The sequence below is a fragment of the Argiope bruennichi genome, chromosome 5, assembly GCF_947563725.1.
Source record: "Argiope bruennichi chromosome 5, qqArgBrue1.1, whole genome shotgun sequence".
In the NCBI taxonomy this organism is placed as follows: domain Eukaryota; kingdom Metazoa; phylum Arthropoda; class Arachnida; order Araneae; family Araneidae; genus Argiope; species Argiope bruennichi.
This window is the reverse complement of record NC_079155.1, coordinates 117,416,184-117,438,229: the sequence shown is the minus strand read 5'-3', so window position 1 is coordinate 117,438,229 and position 22,046 is coordinate 117,416,184. Positions and strand designations below refer to the sequence as shown.

General features: G+C 25.6%; 1 protein-coding gene across 1 annotated transcript; it reads right to left on the bottom strand.

Moving 5' to 3' along the window:
- Nucleotides 1-1,260: 1,260 nt before the first annotated feature.
- Nucleotides 1,261-20,678, bottom strand: LOC129969593 (transcription initiation factor IIA subunit 1-like). Its single transcript, XM_056084231.1, has 10 exons — nucleotides 20,540-20,678; nucleotides 13,016-13,117; nucleotides 12,304-12,424; nucleotides 9,941-10,017; nucleotides 8,110-8,199; nucleotides 6,517-6,613; nucleotides 5,521-5,630; nucleotides 5,271-5,408; nucleotides 4,314-4,403; nucleotides 1,261-2,446 (listed from the first exon to the last, which is right to left on the bottom strand). Exons 1-10 carry the CDS (start codon nucleotides 20,555-20,557, stop codon nucleotides 2,339-2,341), a joined length of 951 nt encoding a protein of 316 aa, XP_055940206.1. The 5' UTR covers nucleotides 20,558-20,678; the 3' UTR covers nucleotides 1,261-2,338.
- Between the last annotated feature and the right edge of the window lie 1,368 nt (nucleotides 20,679-22,046).

Below are 22,046 nucleotides of genomic sequence, written 5' to 3'. Positions count from 1 at the left end.
AAAAGCCAGAAAATTAGGGACCATTTTCTAAATACTATCCATGGGAACCTATAATTTCCACTTTAAATTATACTTCAGCAATAATGATAGAGCATTCTGAATTGTTAGCTTACTTCAAAAAAATTGGAAATGCTCCTGTAGTTTGGAAACTTCTCTCCTGCACACAAAAACATTTTACACTTCATTTTGTACATTCTGACTGGATCTGCTTATGAATAAATCTGCTTATGAATGGAATCTTTTTTTCTTCTATTGTTTATTTGCCCATTGAATTTCCCTTCATTGTTTTGGTAATATTTAACAGCACTTCTCAGATTTGCTTAAATAATGAGAGTAAGTAGTTAAAATGAGGATCATTGTTTATATTTTGAAAGAAAAACCATGTGATCACTCCAGCAGCGTTGCCAAATCTTATAGCTAAATAATGCATTTTCTGAATCACATGAGAGTAATATTTTTACAGATTTCTCCCCCCCCCCTCTTTATTATATGAAAGCACTGATAACAAAAATAAGGCTGAAATAATTTTCATAAAAACTTTGCAATATAACTAAAGGTAATTTAGTTATCATTAATTAGCTTTATTTATTTCCAAAATTTTGAGGAGAGAAAGGAACAAAAGTCTTCAAATTGAAAAATATTTCAGCCTAAAAGATGATTGTAAATAAAAACATTTAGGAAGCTCTGTTTTAAAAATATCAAGCCTATAAAATTTCTTCATTCTAGTACAACACATTTATAACTAAAAAATAACTAGCAGCTTAACATCATCCCATTACAATTTTCACATCAGCAAAGTGGTTGAATGCAACAGGGCAATACCGAACTGCAGTTATTTCTTACTAGTGAGAATGTTTATAGCTGCATTAACCAAGAGAAGAAATGGGACAGGGATCTAATTGTAGGAGTAAATAGGTTGCAATGAGTAAAAAAAAATGATGTTCATACATCATGGCAACCACAAGATTTAGCAAAAATTCACTTATCTGGGTGATAAAATCCATTGTAAAGTAGTTCCCTCCCCCCCAGAAATTTGAATTAGGATTGTTTTGGAATTAAAATTTTAAACACTTAAGCCAGAGCCGAAATTAATTTTTCTTGGCTACATGTGTAAAATCAATTATTCTGTTGCAAATTCATAAATGTATCAACAAAGATGTATGTCTATATGTAGTTCAGTCTGTTTTAGAATTATTTTTTATTACATTGCAAATCCAAGAAATGCAATGCACTCAGACATACAAAAAAAGACATGTCACAGTAACTGGAAAACATTTTATTTATAAACAAAATTTAAGTATAGGAATTACAAGTAATTTAAACTTTAAAACACCTAAACAGAATGCAAAAAATTAACTTTTTTGATTGAGACAATTATAGCTCATTCTTTTATATCCCAAAACCAATTAAGTAATACACACTCTCAACTGCTACATGCATTTCAAAATTTAATGAAATGAAGTCAAAATCTTTGAATTAAAAAAAAATACAATACTTTACTCTTCAAAACAGAATTTCTACGCTATTTCATCACCAGGATTCAAATGCACTTTTTTGATCGTTCTGTTTGTCACCCAAGAGGCACTTAGAATTGCTTACATTAGAATTTTATCAGATGGTAAATTTGTTTTACGTAAACAAACTGTGTTGTAGAGTTAGCACTAAAATTAATCAGTGTACAATATGATCAGAATTTATATTCTCTCATATATTACCAATGGACTGGTAAAATTTAAAAAGAGAAAAAAATTGAATGGCACATCCATCTACTAAAGAAATTAAAGATATTCAAGATAAAACTTTCCTTAAATTGATCACATTCATAATAAAAATATATACATCTGGTTTCTTATATAATCTAATGGTATTTAAAAAAATTTCTATTTGAGAAATCAAAAGCATTTGGGTTTTACTCCTGGAATTTGTCAAATAATAAATGGAAGCACACATATCAAAGCAGATTTTCACAACACAGTTTGATAGCATTTTTTACATACATTTCCCAAAAAATAAATATACGAAATAAATGGTAAGATGGAATTACCTTCAAGAAAATAGAGAAAATTTTCACAATGGGAAACATATTCTATATAACACAATACACACTTTCTATTGCATTCAAAAAATTGACTAACTATTCATATACATGATAATGAAAAAAGAAAAGACACCAATAATAGTTGCCTTCACAACAAAACTGAGGAGAGCAGCACTGCATGCAAGAGGTTTAAAAACTTTCGTCCGTGCAGTGGCTCTATGATGAAAGAGCGACAATCATGGATGACAGTAATGAGGATTGTCACAACGACTGATGAAAGGGGAGACAGGAATCAAAGGGCTACCACTCAGAGTCGCCCAGGGCCTTTTGGAACACAAAATCCTTGCCTTGAAGGTTCATAATACCATCTTTCAGATGAAACTTCCACCGATTTTTACTGCGAGTGATCTGCAAATGAGAATAAAAATATTTAAAAAAATCATTATTCATTAAAAAAAAGTGAAAAAGAATAATTATCATGGACATTATTTATCTTTGACTTCACAATTAATGATAATAATAAATATGATCTAAATTGCAACTTTAATGTTTTAAAAGTTTCCTATAGGATTAAAAAAACATTTTACTGCTAAAGCAAAAACAGAAAAGGAAAGTAAAAGCAACATTTCCTACATACCAAAATTTGTAAGCAAATGTCAGTTTAAACATATAAATTTAATCTTACTTTATCTGTTATTAAAAATTATTTTAATGGAAAAAAATAATACATTACATGACATTCAGAAGACAGTTTTGTCTGGATGATTCTCTTATTAATAATAATAATATGAATCTAGGTAAAAAAAAAAAAAAAAAAAAAAAAGTAAATGTAAACATATTAAAAGAATGCAAGTTGATGTTTAGGACAAATTATCACACCTACAGCTTATGTACAAATCAAGATGCCATAAAAAATCTCATTTAATTTTTAAGATGTTTTAGAATAATATTTTACAAATCTAGTTTTATTGTTGAAAGGAAATTCAAATTTTGTTTGCTGTTGTAATGAAGTTTAAATTGTTTTCACATTTTTTTACAAGTATTTCTTTCTGGATTTTTTTTCAATTATTGATGATCCAAGAATGAAGCTTTGGCTTATTTTTTCATGTAGAGAAGATTTCTGTTCTGCATATAAGAAATTTTGATTTAAGCTTTAATTTTTTTTAAAAATTCTATGACAATTTTAGTTAAGATTTAGCTTGGAAGTAGAAACAAAATTTTTCATTTTTCCCATTTTCAAATACTGTTGTTCCTTTCTGTCCTAAATTGGATACATAAAGATATATTGTGCTTAATTTACCTTAAAGTTTTACTTTTGTATTGAATAATCCTAAATGATATAGTGTAAATCAGAAAATATATCCTGTAGTACACATAAAACTTCAATGCTGACTGATTCTAATCTTTATACTTTTATTCTTTTGTGAACATATTTTGCTTCCCTAAAATGTTTACTAGATTAGTAAACATTGTGTACATGTGAAATTTAATCATTTCTCATTCATAATAAAATTTTTAAATAAAATTACATAACAGAATGAAAATAATTATGTAGAGTTTCTAAAGTAGAATAAATTACATGCCCATAAAAACAAAGTTTAAAAATGCTTCATAGAGAAAATCAATAAGAATATATTGTATTTAAAAAGAAAAAAGATCTCACTGTAATGTTTGGCAACAAATAATTTTGACCAATCAGTTGATCACCAAGGTGACAAATGTTGAACAAAACAAAGCATATTTTTTATTTAATAAAATAGATTCCTATACAGATTAAACACATGTTATTATATATATTCATGCATGTTAGAAGGTATTACCATACTTTTTTTTTTAACATCGGGAACTAATGAGAAATTCCCCATTTACTGAATTATTTGAAGCACAAATTTTTATTCATGGCTATTTTCATTTTAATCATAATCAAAAACACAAATCTTAGATAAGACACTAAAAAAAAAAATACATTACATAAGATAAAATCTATTTATTATAAATTAAACGAGGCTCAAAAATATGAAAACATAACAGAAAAAAAAAAAGAACCCAAGACACTTAGCGCAAATGTGATCAAGATTTTCCATTTACAATGAAATTCATATCTAATGTATGAGATCATAATAATACAACTTTATTAAAATGTTTATAAATAAAAAAAATTAAGAAAGGTCAAAATAGATTCTAAAATATGAGAATGTTTAAAATGTTCTAAAATGTTAAAAGAATGTTCTAAATGTTAAAAGAAATTTCAAAATTAAAGGACAAAGATTGTTACCTTATCATATTGACAAACTACTACATTTTCAGTGTCAAATAAGTCAGAAGGATCATCTTCACTAACATCGTCATCTGAATTCAAAGGTTCCTAGAAAATGAACAATATTTTTTTTTTTTAGAATTTATAACTTAATAAATAAATTTTAAAGGAAAAAATAGCAGTATTATTCTTTTTTTAATAAATATACAAAAATATACAGGATTGGAGCTTTCAGAATAAACATAAGTATATTCTACTTTTAAAAACAGATATTTTCAATTTTTCAAGTCCAGATTCAAAGTAATTAACAGACATTAAATATTATAATTATCAAGGACAAGAAGTTCTACAAAAATGAAATTACCAATTAAAAAAAAAAACATAGTGCAACGCCATTCTAAAAGCTTCAGATCTGCTGGAGGATTAATATAATTACCAGCAGTGAATAAATAACCAAAGTATATGCTACTACTATTTGTCATATAACATATATTGCTCATTAGGAATCTCAAAGAATGAATGAGTATTTTTGTTCCAACAATTTAAAAAGTAACAACTAAGCAATTTAAACAAAACAACAAAGCAATTTAAATAAAAAAAAAAATGAATATGCATGGTATTCCAAATACTTCAGCAATTTCCATCAATCTAAACATTGATATCGTAAATATATTGTTTTATTAAAGAATTCCAGAATAAATATGATAATCATTTTACTTTTTCTGAAAAAAAAAAAAAAACTAAATTATAAGTTTAGGATTTTAAATAACATGCATTTATGTTGTACTTTATAATGAGAAATTTTATATACTTTAAAACAAAGCAAAAATAAAAAATACCTCAATAAATCAAATGTTTTTTTTAAATTACAAATAAGAAATTCTCAATATTATACATGAAACATTAATATTAATTAGTATTCGCTGTTTATCATAATTAAAATTTTTATTCAAATGTAGAGAAGAGAAATCTTACCTCATCTTCTTCACCAATATCATCTTCATTGGCTTCATCATCATTATCATCCCGATCGTCATCATTATCTTGGAAATCATCATCGTCCTCATCATCACTTGTATCATTTGTGCCATCCATTTGACCTACAACACCAGTCTAAAAAGGAATAAACATATATTGAAAAATCAAAAAATATCGATGTAATTCCCAGTTTAATTTTCAGACCAAGATCAAAAAGAGTAAATTTAAGGATCTTCTATCATCTTACTTGTGCTTGAGACTGCTGGGTAGTGACTGGTATGGTGACAGTAAATTGTTGGGCATTTTTCAGTTGGTCACTTGTAATAGTCTGATAAACACCAGCTATTTGCTGACCACCTGAAAATAAATAAATGAATAATCATTTCAAATTCCAAATAAGAGCAAGAATAAAAAAAATATTTTTAAAGCTATGAAACACAAAAGAAGTTCAGTGAAAAATTTTTAAAGCAAAATTAAATGGAGCTATAGAGCCTTAGAAGATTACTCTAATGATGAAAAGAGTTTAAGAATCCCATATTATTAATCAATAGCCTGCAGCTCTATTTAAATTAGATGAGCAATGTTGAAATTAAGAATGTAACAACAGAAAATAATAATTTTAAGCAATTCATTGTATGATCATTTTATATTACTTTATGAAAAAAAGAATTACAAGTGAGGTCTAATTAAACCTCCAGCATTTAAAAAATTCTAAATAAAATTAAAAATAAGCAAAACTAATAAATCACCATTTATAGACAAGTCTTAGATTCAGCTGTATAATTCTTTCAACAAACACACACACACAAAACTAGGATACAGAAACAATATAATTGAATAATCAGAAAAAAGTTCTATTATTAATAAAAACAAATCTCATTTCAAAAATCTATATAAATAATAGTAACAAGAAAAATGTTTGCATGCATAAAAACCGAAACTATTGATTTTCTCTTGGTTTTACTTTCAAAAACATTTTAAAGCAAAATGAAGGTTTAATAATTAATTAATCAGCTACTATTTTATTATTAAAAATATATATTTTAATAAAAAAGAATAAGTTGAGCATTAGTTTCCTTTATCACTTTTTACTTTATTCCTTGAAGAATTAAAATTAAGCTAATAAAAAGAAAACCTTCACAATAGCAATCATACTAAAAATACTATACAACTAAATATATACTAAAAATACTATTCAACTATACAACAGAATGAAAAAAAGAACTTTAAAATGATTGCATACCTTGTTGTAGATTATTGGGTGCTGAGGTAATAATGTTGCCTTGGAATAAAGAAGCAAATTCTGGAGGAAGTTGTACATGGGTTGCACCAGGTGCAGACTGCATAAATGAAGGAAGCAAAATTAATATAAAAAGCAATGGAATATGAAACAGAAAAACTGAAATATAAAAATTACATTTTATTCTATCTTGCACAGTTAAAAGAATGTTATCTATTTTGTGACATATTTTAAAATTAAAAATCTGTGGAATAGATAAAGAAGAAAATAGATTTTCATAAGAATCTTTTTTAAAAATCATAATCGACCTATAAAGAGCTTAACAATTCAAATCAGTCTACTTTCAAATATTTACTACTAAGACTTCATTAGAATAAGTAACATTTTATTTATCAATTGACATATGAAAAAATAGTGGTTTAAAATATGTTAAAGCTAAATTTTCTTTTTATTTCTTGCATAAAATGCTTCAGCTATTGTTTTTCTTTAATTTTATCAAAACAATAATGTAAAAAATGTGACAATAATTAACCTAGTTATTTTTATTCTTAAGAGTTCTTCTGAAATTTAGAAGTCTAATCATAATTCTATTTATAGCTTACATCAAAACCTTTATTAGACTTCTTCCTTTATTAGGTTAGATTAAGTCAGAAACCTTTATTAGATTAGATTACTTCATGTTTAAATGCTTCATTTCCCTCTTCACTGAATTTGCATAAAAAGGCAATTAAAAACAAATTTTTAAGTGTTCTAATTTGCATAAAACAAAATTTATGCTCAATAATGACAAAACTCAACAATGAGATGCATACAAATACATAAGTATGAAGCTAGAATATTAAGATTTTAATAACATTTAGTGAAAATATTTCTGGGAGAATTAAAAACAATTCATAATAAATTACTCTTGCACCTTTCTTGAAATCTGATAATACAGCAGTTGTGAATACTATTGTGAAACCTTTTAGCTACTAAAAGTGATAAAACATAATAATAATAATAAAAAAAAAATGTATTACCCTGAAAAAGTTTCTGATATCATATTAAATAACTCCCCTGCAGTGTACCATTAGACACATATATATATTTTTTGTACTTAATCACTATTGAATTAATCAGTCACAAAAGACAAAAAAAGCAAGAGGAAAGCAATATATCTTTACTTTCCATTAATTTATAGTGAACTTCATTTTTTAATTTCACAAGATACTCTAGCATTTTACATATATTAGACTTTCTTATGCAAAATTTCTGAATTTACCTCTCCCCTGGTTCCCTATTAATTACAAACAGCTATTTTCAAAACCCCAGAAAAAAATTATAATGATATCCCTGTTTTTTTACAAATAGGGATAATAAATTTAATTTTTTTAATTATGTTCTAAGCTTTAAAGATATATTTAGAATGGAAATTTCAAAAGCTTCATTTGTATTCTAATTCCAGTTTTATATTGAATTAATTATTTATATGTATTAATTAGTGAGAAGCAAGAAAATTCTTACTTTCAAAATCCAATATATTTTTTTTAAGTAATTTTGAAATTTTTAGGCAGCAACAATATCTCCCAAATTAAAATTCAAAAGAAGTGTACTCACAACTAAAGTTTGTAGGCCTGTTTGAGCCATGTGAGCAGGAAGGCTCAGTGTCACCTTACCAGGCAAGTGAACAGTTTTTTGAAGATCATTCTAAAATATAAAAGAAAAATTTCATTAAAGAATAATTTTTTAAAGAAATACAAAATAACAATAAAATTTATAATGAAAATAATCTGCAAGGTGCAACAAATATACAATTAATATAGTACTACCATAAATTTAAAAACATTTTTAATCTCTTTATTATGTGCTGGATTCAAATAAATTTTTGATGCTTTATAAAACAACAAATTTTTCTTAAATATTTTTGGAAGTGGATATTTTTTCATAAACAAACTCTTGGCGTCTATTTTAAAATTGCTTGCGAAATATAGACTCAAAAATATTTTTCAATTGAATATTTTTTTAAATAGAAAGTATAGAAGAAAAAATAATCCATGGCATAATTCTACAAAAATTTGTAGGTGTAGTTACAAGTGGAAACTAAGGGATGAGAAAATGGAGTAATTGCATTAATTACGAGTTCTTGAAAAGGAGTACCTTGGTGACAATCCACAACATATATTCATCTTCTTTTGAATACAATGAACTAAGAAAGAACTAATTTTAAATGCAAATATCAAAAGACAAGATATAAACACTTAAGAAACTTTTAAAAGATCACTTTCAAACAAAAACTAAAAAACTGCAAAGAGTATTAAAAAACAAAGCAAGCATATATAGGTTGAGAAAGGTCTTAAAACACAATATTTGCAGATAATTAAAATTTTAAAATGTTAGATTTCCACTAACTAAAATTAGTTGGAAAACTACGAATCTCAATACAGGTTCTACTAAGCATAATAAGTGACCCCACCATTACCACAATTACATTAACACTCATAGATTGCTATTGCGTTGGCAATATAAAAGCCTAAGATATAGGGCAATAATAAATATAAAAGTTAGAGAATCAATCTAAAAATTGTCTATTCAATGTAATTTTCAAAATATGTATATTTACAGAAATATATTTTAAAACATTATTAAAGACTTATATAGTGAACTCAAGAATGATAGTTGTCCAGATATATCGAAAATTTTGGAATTTATGTACTCAGATTCTATTTTAGAACAAACACATTATTTGCAGACTATTTAAATGGATAATATTACAGCTGAATATAAAGCATGCCTCAACTCAGATAGCCTAAATAATGAATAAACAATGAAGTAATAATTACTTTCATTAAATAAAACTTTTAAATTTTCAGCATTAGAAAACCTTTGCCAATACACACTTTATCATAATAAATAGTTTAGAAATAACTTATTGAACAGATGTCCAATTTATTATGATTCTTCATTTTATAAAAACTAAATTTCAATTAGCAGTTTCTTATCACCAACACTTATCAATATGAATTCCTCTACTTCAAATTTAATACTTAAAAATTTAAGTGAAAGAATATTGTCAACATAAAAAAATGTTGTTGTCATCTTGCTGATCATACTTAACTTATAAATACTAGCAAAGAAAGAAGAGAAGGAAGGAGCGGGAACAGCAAAGCCATTTCCAGAACTTCAATGGATTTAAAAAGTTAAATTTAGCAGTAATTTTTCAACTTTTTGAAAAATAAAAACAGGTAACTGGCTCATCGTGAAATATAAATAAATTTATAAAATAACGCTCTTTGCTAATGAAATCACTAAAAATATGTGCATATGTATGTATGTATGTAGCATTAATGTTCTGGTTTATATGAAATTAGATAATAATTTTCCATATTTAAGCAATAAGATTACAATTTCAGAGATAAATAATACATCTTATAAAGGAAACAAAACTTACTGATGCTGGATTATATTGCAACAAAGTTGAAGGAATCATACCTCCAGCAGGCATAGCTAATTGGTGGGTAATAGTTGCTAGAAATCAAATATAGCATATATTAATGTAAAAAAAAAAATGCAGAAGTTCTAAATAACACTTTATATATCAAAGGAATTTGAATGCATTTTTTTACTATTAATTATTATTATTAATAATAATTTTACTACTATTAATATTTTAATAAACTTTTTGAATGTGCAAGATATGCTAAATATACGGGTAATATAATACTTCATTTTTTTTTTCTCATTCAAATAATTTTAAAAAATTCTGAAAATCTTTTCAAACATTTTAATAAATAAATAATAAATTTGATATTCCAAAGTATACAACAGAAAGAATATTGGAACAAAACAAAAACAATATCATTAAGAAATCTGTAGCAAATACCTTAATTTTGAGAAATACCAGAATTTGGAATTGTTCCAGTTTAAGTTAAATTAGATTGTACTAAAACTAGTGTAAATTTTTCCTTAAGAAAAACGATGTAATTGCAAATGAAACAAGTTCTCTTGTAGGATATTGTTATTGAATTACTAAAAGTTAACATTTTTTTAATTGCAATTTAATGGAAATCTTCAAAAAAGTTGGATTTACTATCATGATGCCAAAAGGAATTACAAGAATAAATAAGATAATTTGAGGCAGTATTTATGAATGTAATTTACAAATTTTTTTAAGTGTTGCAGCACGGACACCATAAAAGTAGCAGCTCTTCCATTTAGATGAAATAATAGAAATAGGATCAAAAATATTTATTATTCAAATCATTATGCAAAACCTCAACTAATACAAAAACAGTGCTTAAAGTTGCATAGCAAACTGACTTTAATTCAAAACAGCACATAAATATGGATAAATAATACTGCTTTGGAAGCAAACTTGAGAATTTATCTTTAATTAACGAGAAATTCAGAAACTGGCAATCATCAATTTCTGTTTTATACTATCTTAAATGCTTCATCTAAGAAAATTTTTAAATTGATTTGCTTTAATATTCTTACATTTACCCCCTTATTCCCTATTGCCTTTTTTTTTTTCACCATTTTCTCTATTTTTTAACAACAAATCAATTATTAACATAAATACAATTGTTCTCCAAACATAAGAATAATCTGTAGCAGATTGTTAAATTGGCATTTTTGTGTCTACTCAGAATATGACAAAATAGAGGAATATTTAAATTTGCACATTTATGCACATTAAAATGCAAGATATCTAAAATTTAAAATTTTAGAATTTAACATGGAATATAAATTTTTCAGTTAATAAAATTGTAATATATATGGAAGAACAGCTCGCTTTTGAATCAAATGACCATTCAATTCCAATATAATCTGATGCATACTGTACGCGATTTGAAATGCATGTGAATTTACCTTTGAAAAATAGAATACATATTTAAAAAGGCTACACCTTAATAACAATTCATATCTACAGCCTTTTTGCTATGTTTACTATAACCTTGATTACTCTCATTCTTACCCAAAAAGATCATGTTTTTCTTTTCATTACCAAATCATTACTAACATTTGAATCACATTTTTAAAATTTATAATTACTGACCTATTCCAATGAATAAGAAAAAATTGCAAATAATTTGGGTTAAATCTGAAAATTTTATGAAATGTTTCTTTGACTTTATCTTTCACTAGATTTTTATGCATAGACAGATGACTGTGATCACATGATAAATGACTCACGAATCTTAAAGGTTAATCTCCTTGCTGATGTGTTAGTCTTGTCACATTATACTATATGAATTAAACAGCTTTTAGTCATAGCCGAGTTGAGTAATATTATATATAACAATTTTTTTAAGCAGAATCATGGCTGAAGACAGGGAAGACACTTTGAATTTTTAACTTTGTTTTATTCCATCCCGGGAGACATGCTTGATGTACAAGCAGAAGCGACAAGCACATCAACACAGAACGACACAAGAGCGAAATGAGGAAAAGCTAATGAAAAATTTATCCCTGCAATTATATACTATGAGATTTTGATAGGGATTTCTTTACACGTGTCATATTAAGTAAGGGAAACATAGAGATCTTTTAAAAAAATGTGCTTGGCTTGACTATTTTTTATCCCTTCACTCTGAGTGGGAGAACTTAACAATTTTACAGAGCTTCTATTGCATTAATTAAATAAAAAAAAGGTGCAATTGGATCAGAAAATATGAGAATATTTTAGAATGAAATTAATATGGGCTAATTTAAGCTAAAAATTAGTAAATTAATTAAGTTTAAATCAGATTTTAAAATATCATTGCATATATATACACAGAGAGAGAGAGAGATAAATTGTTGTAGCAGTACCTGAAGAACCTATCGTCGTTGCTTGCTGGACCGGTTGGATGGAAGCTTGTGGAACAATTTTAGTAACAGGTGGTTCTTCTCTTTCAATGGCTTTAGATTCATGCAATTTCCTTTCCCAAACCTATATAAGGAAAAACATATTTCACAATGAATTAACTATATTAAACTTCAAAAGAAATTTCTTTTAAAAAGTTGTTGCATATTTAATATTCAGATCTAAAGAAAATTTTAAACAATTGATGACAATTTCTTTATGAATATTTCTCTTAAATACAAAACTGGCCCTACTTATATAATAAGCAAATATTATCAAAAAATTCAGAATTCTGCTTCCAGAGATAATAAGAAAAACACACATGAAATTTAAAACTAGCAATTTGAAAATAAAACATGACAAATGAAAAAGAATAAATAAACTGCAATGAAAAATACAAAACAGATTTGAAACAAAAATCAATTTTAAAATTTTCAATTTTACAAAAAATTAAAATGAATCACATTTTAAAATTAATTTATAATGATAAGGAAGAAAAATATATGTTAATGTAAAAGATTAATATAATCTTATTTATTCCTCCAACTAGTACTTAAAGTGAATGTAAAAATGATCTGATCATTAAATACATTTGTAATAATAAATGTCTTTATATAATAATAATAATAATAAATTATTTCTTTAAAAGTGCATTAAAAATTACAGATGTAGCAATACCTGTTTTAATTCTGTTAGTGCTTGCTCATCAACTCCTTCGTCTATAAAAGCCTCCCTTACATTATTAATAACATCGTCAATGACTGTATGATATAATTTTGGCTAAAAAGGAAGACAGATTTTAGAATTTTTATAAAAATTAAATAATATATATATATATTCAAGTGGAAACATTTTCAGCTTATAAAAATTATAAATGTATCACCCAAATAATGATATTTTTTTAAAAAGAATTTGACAATAACAAATCAATTAGTGTTTAATTAGTAAATGTGAAACGTAAAAATATTTTTATTTTAACTGCAACTAACAAAGTAAGATTGAAATCAAAAGTCAGATATTATTTAACATTCTGAAAGATATACATTTTTTCTATACAATTGTGAGAATGAGTATAATAAAAAAAACTACAAAAACATAATAAAGTAGTTTAATTTCAAATACATTAAAAAAGGAAAATATAATTTTCATTCAATGGGAAGAATCGCATTTATATGGAAAAAAAATTCTTTAGAAAAAAATCATTTGGACTAACATATAACAAAGTAAATTTTCAAATTAGTAATAATTCTGAATACACGTCAGAAATAATAATAAAAAAAGAAATGATGATGTATCAATTTTTAGGCTAAACTTATTGCATCTCCTTCAATTGTAGTCTTCTAAGACTACAATGCATTTCTGTTACTCATTCCTATTATCAAAATATATGTCAATTTTGTGAAATCTTTTTAGAATTTGTAGCAAATTTTCTCTAATTAATGGAAAAAATGGTAACCATGAAGAAGCAATTTCAAATGTGGAAAAAGATACATGATGCAATATCAACTAAATATGTTAATGGTGCATATATGAATCTTTAAAAAAAAATGAATAATAATAAAAAGTAGCATTATTATTTTATAAAGTTCAGGAATTATTCTTCCACAGTTTTTATTGTTTTCTGTATAGAAAACTGTTCAGTAATATCTCTAACTTTTGAATGATGATTACTAAGTATCGATTCTCTGATCTGATCAATATGCTGATGATAAAATAAATAGGGTAGTCTTCTAGAGAACAATGATTTATACACGATGGATTCTATAACCTCTTTTATTTCACTGAAGTACTCCTGTTGCAATAGTTGCCATTAAAGCTTTTTGTATAAGACTAAGTAATATAAATATTTGCAGAATTCAAATATTTATATTATAAGATTTGCTTTGCACAAATTTTAATGTATATTCTTTACATGCCAATCACATGCCATATTTTGGAAAATCAACAAAGTTACAACTTGTATCAACAAATTTATTTTCAGACGATAAAAAGAAATAAATTCCAAACTGTTGCCAGATGTTTATAGAATTATAAACATGACTAAAAAAGTTTTGAAGACTATATCTACTACAGATGTATTTTAAATAAAACATTCCAATTTTTTTTTTTATCACAATAGTACATCCCATTTAGAAATTGAAAAATAAGCTACAAGCTTCTGAAAGACCTGATAGACAGGAATATATATTTCATTTCATACACGATTCTTTAAATTCCCTGTCACAGCTCTAGGACATCAAAGGCATCATTAGATATCATAAACATATAAATACTGTAATCCTACACAAAAATCTAGAATAAAACTGTTTAATCACTTAGCACAAAATTACTTTTTCAAACGTACCGAGAAAACTTAGCAATAATAAAATTTTTAATTTAAAATTGATAAATCTTATCATCAGTGTTATTTTAAAGGTAGATTATTTTAATAATTAACAAATATTTCAAATACAAAGTTTTAATCATTTCCTTATGAGCAGATTTATTCACTAATGTTTACTTTATTCCCTTATCTTTCCAGCATTTTAAATTGTAAAGTCATGAATAGTAAGTATGGATTGTATAATGACAAAGGATGTTTGCACTATTGATGTTTCATAAAAATAGATTTATACTTCCGTTAGAAACTATGAACGATTATTTTAAAATTTGTATACCAGTGCCCCCCCCTTTTTATGATGGTTATTGATTGATTTCCTATTTAACAGCTGGGTGAAGAGGCAAGCATCATCAAATCGATTTAGAAAAAATTATTAGCCTATTTGCCACATTGATAAATTTTTTTAAAGTAAAAATTTTTTGAATTAAAAAATAGGATAAAAGTAATACTCTGACAAGTAGTCAGATCCTTACCCATACCTTATTATATATTTAGTCATTATATTTATAAAAATACATCTAACTAATTTGCAAGGATGCACAAAGATGTTTTAAATCCCATGCTACATAAAAACCTTTCCTTCGATTGAAAAAATTCAAATTCATGATAACTGCTTTGTTTTACTTCACCTAAAATGACATAAAACAATCCCTTGAAAATCCTCAAATAAGGTTGTTTTAGTTTAGTTGTTTGAGACATGGTGGTGACAAGGAGATAATAATGTCTCACTATTTAAGTTAAGATGGGTTATGAAGTAAAGTGAAGAATATTGTAAACTTCTGAAATGAAAAATTATATTTCCATTATGGTGAGATAGATATATTTTGGTAGATGCATTGTATAACAATGATAGCACAAAAGACTTTAGAAAAAATAAAATAATAGCCTTGCAAATCTGTCAAAAGGGCAATTTAAGGATGAAATAATAAAAGATTCTACAAGTAGGATTTCGAATTGTAAGCCAATGATTTTTTTCTTCATATTTTTTCTTTAACACTACAGAAGTCAGTGCACTCCCTACTAAAAAAAAGTCCTTAATATTTGGAAGAGGAAAATACATTAAAAAGTTAGGATGGATGAAATTCAGCGTAATGTCCTTCACAAAAAGAAGGACTATAATGAAAGTCTAAGAAATTATTTTGAGAAATTTTCAGTCATGCAATAACAAATTAAGTAAAGGGAAGGAAAAAAAAAAAAACTTTTTGTAAAAAATATAAGAAGCAAGTAAGAAGGACATTTAATATAGGTTTGAAATAAACTGATTAATATAATACTTTATTAATTTTTTTTCAAAATTCAAAAATTTAATAATAAAATGTTATCAACTTTGAATAAATAATGAAATGCGATAAAACACCCTTTCTATGTGTGTTTTTGTAGTATTCTTTATTATGTAGATATGCATAGATAAAATAATTTGAACAAATATAGATGTCCTACAGCTACAATAAATAAATAAGAACACTAATATTTTCACTGCAGACCTTGGAAATAACTGAATTTATATCAGGATTATAATAGCTATATCTGTTGAAGAGATATTAGAATTAGAATGACATAATTACTTCCAACTATTTAAAATTTAATATAAACAAAAGTCTCAACTTGCTACTATTTATCTTTATGTAATGTGGTACATTATAAAATTTCTCCCTCAAACACATTCAATCTCAATTTTGTAAAGTACACTATATAATTATTTTATTAAGTTTTTTGCATTTCAGAATATAATCATCATCTGGGTTTGAATATTCTGATAAAAAATCTAAAAACTTTTTTTTTTTTTAATTTTATAATCAGGCTTTCATACATATGTATTCTAGTCACTTAAATGCAGTATTACTATAACTTCAAAGTTGTGTTGTCTATGTCTATGAATTTTCAACCAAATGAAAATGCTGAGTCAATTTCTTTTCTAAAATTATATATGTCTGAATATTTTGTCATTGGCTCCTTTTCTTGCTTTATACCCTCCTATTCATTTCATTATACTGATCTCGCCATGATTTAGACATAAAAATCTTGATTATTTCTTTAAAGTAATGAAAAATAGAAAACATTAATGAATTCCATACAAGTTTTTTTAATCATGTTTATATATATATGTACATACAAGTTTGCAGATGACAAATTGGGAATTAACTTTAATTTATTTTACCATTTGAAGGCATGGTTATACATGGGACAATGCTGAAAAATGTCCATTCACAAGAGGAAAGTCTTAAGAAGTTTGTTTCTCTCAGTGAATAACCAAGAGAATGTTATATTAATTTCTTTGACATGTGTCCATTCAGAAAAAAAAATCTTGAGTGTTCTAGGGAGGAATGCAGTAGACATTTGGGAATTTTAATACTTTTGCTTACAGCACGAGAATTACAGTATCGTCAATTTTTAAGAGCTCAGTCATCAATAAAAGTTCAGATGGCACTGAGAACTAATAATTTTTATTAATTAGTTCTCTCTGAATTTCAACAGATAAATTTGACAAATCTTGATCCAATTTTTTCCCCTTCTCTGTATTATAAAAGAATTTTCCAACACTTATGTAATAATACTACACTAGTAAAGACTACAATAAGTTTCCATTCAGTAAGTGTTGTGAGGTTCCCATCTGTCTATAATAAATTTCTTACTTGTAATCTGCTGACCTCTGGAAAGTTTGCAAATCTTGTATTAAATACAAAATTTTCTTTATTTGTAGAATATGGAAGAATCAAAGTCTGCTTTATTTATGTTGGCAACACGACATTTAGAAAACTATATTTAAATTTATTTGTAAGTAGAATTATGATTCATGAATATCTATTTATCTGTAAAGAGAAAAAACTTCATTTTAAAAATAATGTAGAAATCATTTAGGAAAACAGAATCAGAATAACTTTTGTAATTAAAATTTTAACTTGAAGTACGAAATAGCAATTTATTTTCTCAATATTATTCATATTTTAGAAATTTCTATAATTTCTAACTACGAAACTAAACAGTTGGAATGAACTGAACAGTTGAAATTTATAAAAATGATTCTTTAATAATTTATATTTAACTGACTTTTACATAAACTATTATATTTTAATATTCAAGGAAATATTTTTTTAAAAATTGAACTCACAAGATTCTGTACAGAAAGATACTGTAGAAAATATTCATAGTAAATAAATGATAGGTTGTGGAAAATACATTGGCATATTTATTTAATCTTGCTCCACAGAGAAATTTTTAGCTGTCATTTCCAATACATGAAGGAAAAAAAAGTAAATATATTTTAAATCTGCAAAAATTAGGAAATTATACATAACTTTTTTATACTAGAATTTACTACAAAACATATCAATATTGTGAAAAAAAAGTGTTTAATGAACATAGACAACTTATGTAACGTTCTTAGAATGTTTTGGAGAATTATTTTTTCTAATGTGGTTTGAATATTTAATTGACAACCAATCAATTTACTTTATATAGCTCTTTTTAAATAACAGTTTCCATGAGTACAAATTGGATATTGTCATATTTAATACATCTTCTTGGCCACTGCAAATTAAACTGCACCAAGTTTAAAGACATTTATACATATATATAAACAATTTCGTTCCAAAATGCAAATGCTAACAGAATGTATTCCATAACAAATAAATTGAATTAGATCACTGCTTTTTCTCCCCTTATTTCCAATGAAAATATAATATATAAAATCATGCATTTAAAAACAAAAGAATGCCAGAAAATTTTACAGTTAAGATAAGTAAAATATGTTTACAAGCTCAGCAAAAATATTTAAAATTTTGAAAGACTCCAAAAAATAATGAACTGAATATCTGAAATTATTTGATTTTTTAATTACTAACATTAATAAATATTCATAGATAATTTAATCTATGAATTGAAGCAATTATGTAAAGCAAAATCAATTCCCATTTCATGGATTTCAAGTTATTTATATGCATTTTGTAATAGAGAACTAAAGTGCAATCAACTTTCATAGAACAGTCTATTTGCAATAGAATAATTTTGAAAAAAAAAAAAAAAATAGAGAGTCAAATTTTTTTTAGTTAAACATTTTTTACTCTAAAAACTAAATTTTCATTTTATTAAAAAGAAAATGTTTTTCAATAATTTCATGTAGTCAATTCAATTTTGTTCATGTAGATGTGATGGCCTGTTTTTAAGTTATAAATTATTGAATATTAATTTTAAATGGAAGACAAGATGGACAATTGTTTTTTCTCATTCTGCATTCATTAATATAAGAACATTTAGATTTTATTTATTCTAACTTGGCTCATACAGATATAAACTTAGAATCTGGACCAGTGATCATCTGGATCTTAAAACCACACCCAAATAATAATTGCTATCAAATGTCTAATAAAACCAAATTGTTTTGTAAGATCAATATAATTATAAGTAATACTTTCTATAGATGTGTATGAAAAAAAATGGAGACATTAATAGTTTTGATATACAGACAGGAATGGAATAATTTCATAAAATATGTTTATTAAATATTAGCTTATTTATTGCCATGTTAGTTATAAAATTAAAGATATTCTATCCAAGAGATAAAAATGATTTTGTTCCTTTTTAAAACTAAGTGCCAGCTAATATAAATTAACTGGTGTGTCAGAATTTTACTAGATATAAATAAATATAGTGATCTGTTAAGTCCCTTTTTTTAAAAAAAGTAAATGCAAATAGATTACTTCTGTTAAGCAAGAAATTAAATTCCAATAACTCTTCATAGAATTAATTACAAGTTGAAGACATCAAAATATTCATTTCAAATTGTATTGCAATTTCAATGAATGATAAAATTTTTAAATAAAGCACATTTTTTATTTCCGTAAAAAAGATGAGGTAGACCAATTAATTTTTTAAAAAAAGACAAAAATGTAATCATATAATAATACTTCAGTCATTCTGATGGACATTTATACAATAGTGCCTGAATTTATAATATTTAAGAAGCAATTGTTGAATAATGTGAAATCAATAATCAAAAGCATAAAGTTACAGAACTTGCAAAAAAAAAAAAAAAAAAAAAAAAAAAAAAAAGAAGAAAGAAAAGAAAGGAAAAGGTGAAACAATATTTTGAGAAATTATTCTTCCATAGAGTTACCTTGAGTTTAATCTCTGATAATATAAAATGAAAATTTTGAAAGAAAGGACTAAAAGGCAATACTGACTTCATATAATTTAAACGAACATTTCAATTAAAAATATAATAATATTTCCAAATTAAGCAATCGAAATACTTTTCTGCATTTCTTTTTCCTGTCCCAAAAGGAATTTCAGCCAGAATATAAAAGTATGCAAATTAGAATAAAAAAACATTCGTTAGTTCAAATATAATAGAAGTAACAAATTAGTGAAATCAGCCAGCATATGCAATATCCTAACAAGCTCCGATATAAAATTTAAACAAAATATTTCAAACGACTTTTCTTTTTACCAATCAACAGTATTTTTAAAAATTGAAAAAAGATTTTTTATTCTCTGTTAAATCACATTACGTTGATTAGCATGGAACAAAACATAGATAACAGTCCTAATAAAATTCGCGGAAAAAAAAAGACAATAGAAGCGAATTAGCTTCCAAAACATACTAAATAGTTTATAACAAATTCAAATAATCGTTCACAGCAATTACGTTAAGAAATGAAATTGCATGTCTGTTATGCTGGTGACCAGCATATTACCGAGATTTTTCCTCAATAGATTACGTCAGAAAATTCTTGAAATTTCATTACATAAACCCTTAATATGTACGTAAATAAATAATATTCATAGATGCTAATAATAAGTTATAACTAAAATGTCAATTTTACCACACTAGAGGAAGCCATAATGAGTTTGCTTGAATTTGGGCTTAGAGTGAGCCAACCATTAGAAGATGGATCCGCTTTATATAGCCACCACACTCAAGAACATATGCGAAGATACAGATACTGATAACAAACTTTCTACTGGAAAACAGAGTAATCGATGAAACTGGCAACGATGATATATCGATTTTAATATGCTCAAGAAAAATTATGTAAGCTTAAATTATGGGGAAATGAAATCAAAAACAAGAGCAGAAGATTTTAACGAAGAAAATATTTCATAGAAAATGTAAACTTACACCTAGAATTCTAAAGAAATGAGTATAAATGAGGTCATAGAGATATTAACGGCCACCAATGTTACTGAAAAATGTATTCTTCACACATGATTATTTTCGTTTAAAAAAACACATTTTGGTGAAATATACCAAAAATGTATCGAAAAGTGAATTTAATGCGAAGAAAAAGATAAATTTTTTCAACAGCTTCAATCTTTCTTCACTTACTTGACATTTGCAATCTGAAATTCAATAAACTTGCACTTAACATCACAGAAGCTATATGGTATATTAAATACCAAATATTACAATTTATTATGAATATTAAGGAATACCGAATACTACTAAAAAAATTCACTATATCGCAAAATTCGAATGAACATTATTGTATAATATAGTTCCCAAGATTATACAAATATTAAGGTATTGTTCAAATTAGTGCCAAAATTAAAGATATTCTCCAAAACTAAATCGACATGTTAGAGTAGAAGTAAAGTATTTAATCTTCCTGTAATATCTTTTCACAGAAATTTATTGCCTTATAAATTTTTACGAACATTGAGATTCGAACTCAGAACCTGTCGTTTATCTGAAGGTTTCTCATCCACTGTGTTATCGAAACTTCAGCTGCGTCTAGATAATGATAATGGCCTTATTTGGCTCGATGAAAGCTATCGTGCATTTGTATGTCTAATTTTGAATTGTATTTTTATTTTAGAGTTAAGAATGTAATTTGAAGTGAAGAGATGGGGGTGAGCCAAAGAGTGATTTCTGAGAGTGATTGAGATTAGATAGTGGAATAAATTTTGGAAATTGGATTCAAATAGATTCTTTTATGGGACAGAAACTTATTATTTTTGTAAAGCCCCTTCTCGTTTTTTGGATTTGATTAAATTTATGAAAATTAAAATTTTAATAATAAGAAAAAAGCTCGACAATGTTCGCTGCAAATCTTTTGTAAATGAATAGAAACATGATAATGTTAGCATTTTCTTTTCAGAATAAAATTAAGGATGGGGAATTTTCGAAGGATATTTTTTTTTTTCTATACGCAATTAGTTTACTTTTGCTCCCTAGCAATAGTTTATTTTAATTTTAAAAAATAGGAGGTGTGCTAAGACTTTTTTTTAAAAACCACATTAAAGAATCAAGATATCTACGAATGTAACGAGGTTTCCTAGTCACTTCAGTTAAAACATACAAAAATGAATAAAAATATATGAAAATTGCAA

Excerpts from the sequence above, each read along its gene's own strand:
- LOC129969593 (XM_056084231.1), bottom strand. Across the intron at positions 5,631-6,516 it reads ACCCAATAATCTACAACAAG|GTGGTCAGCAAATAGCTGGT; the intron begins GTATGCAATCAT and ends ATTTATTTTCAG. Across the intron at positions 4,404-5,270 it reads ATATTGGTGAAGAAGATGAG|GAACCTTTGAATTCAGATGA; the intron begins GTAAGATTTCTC and ends TTCATTTTCTAG.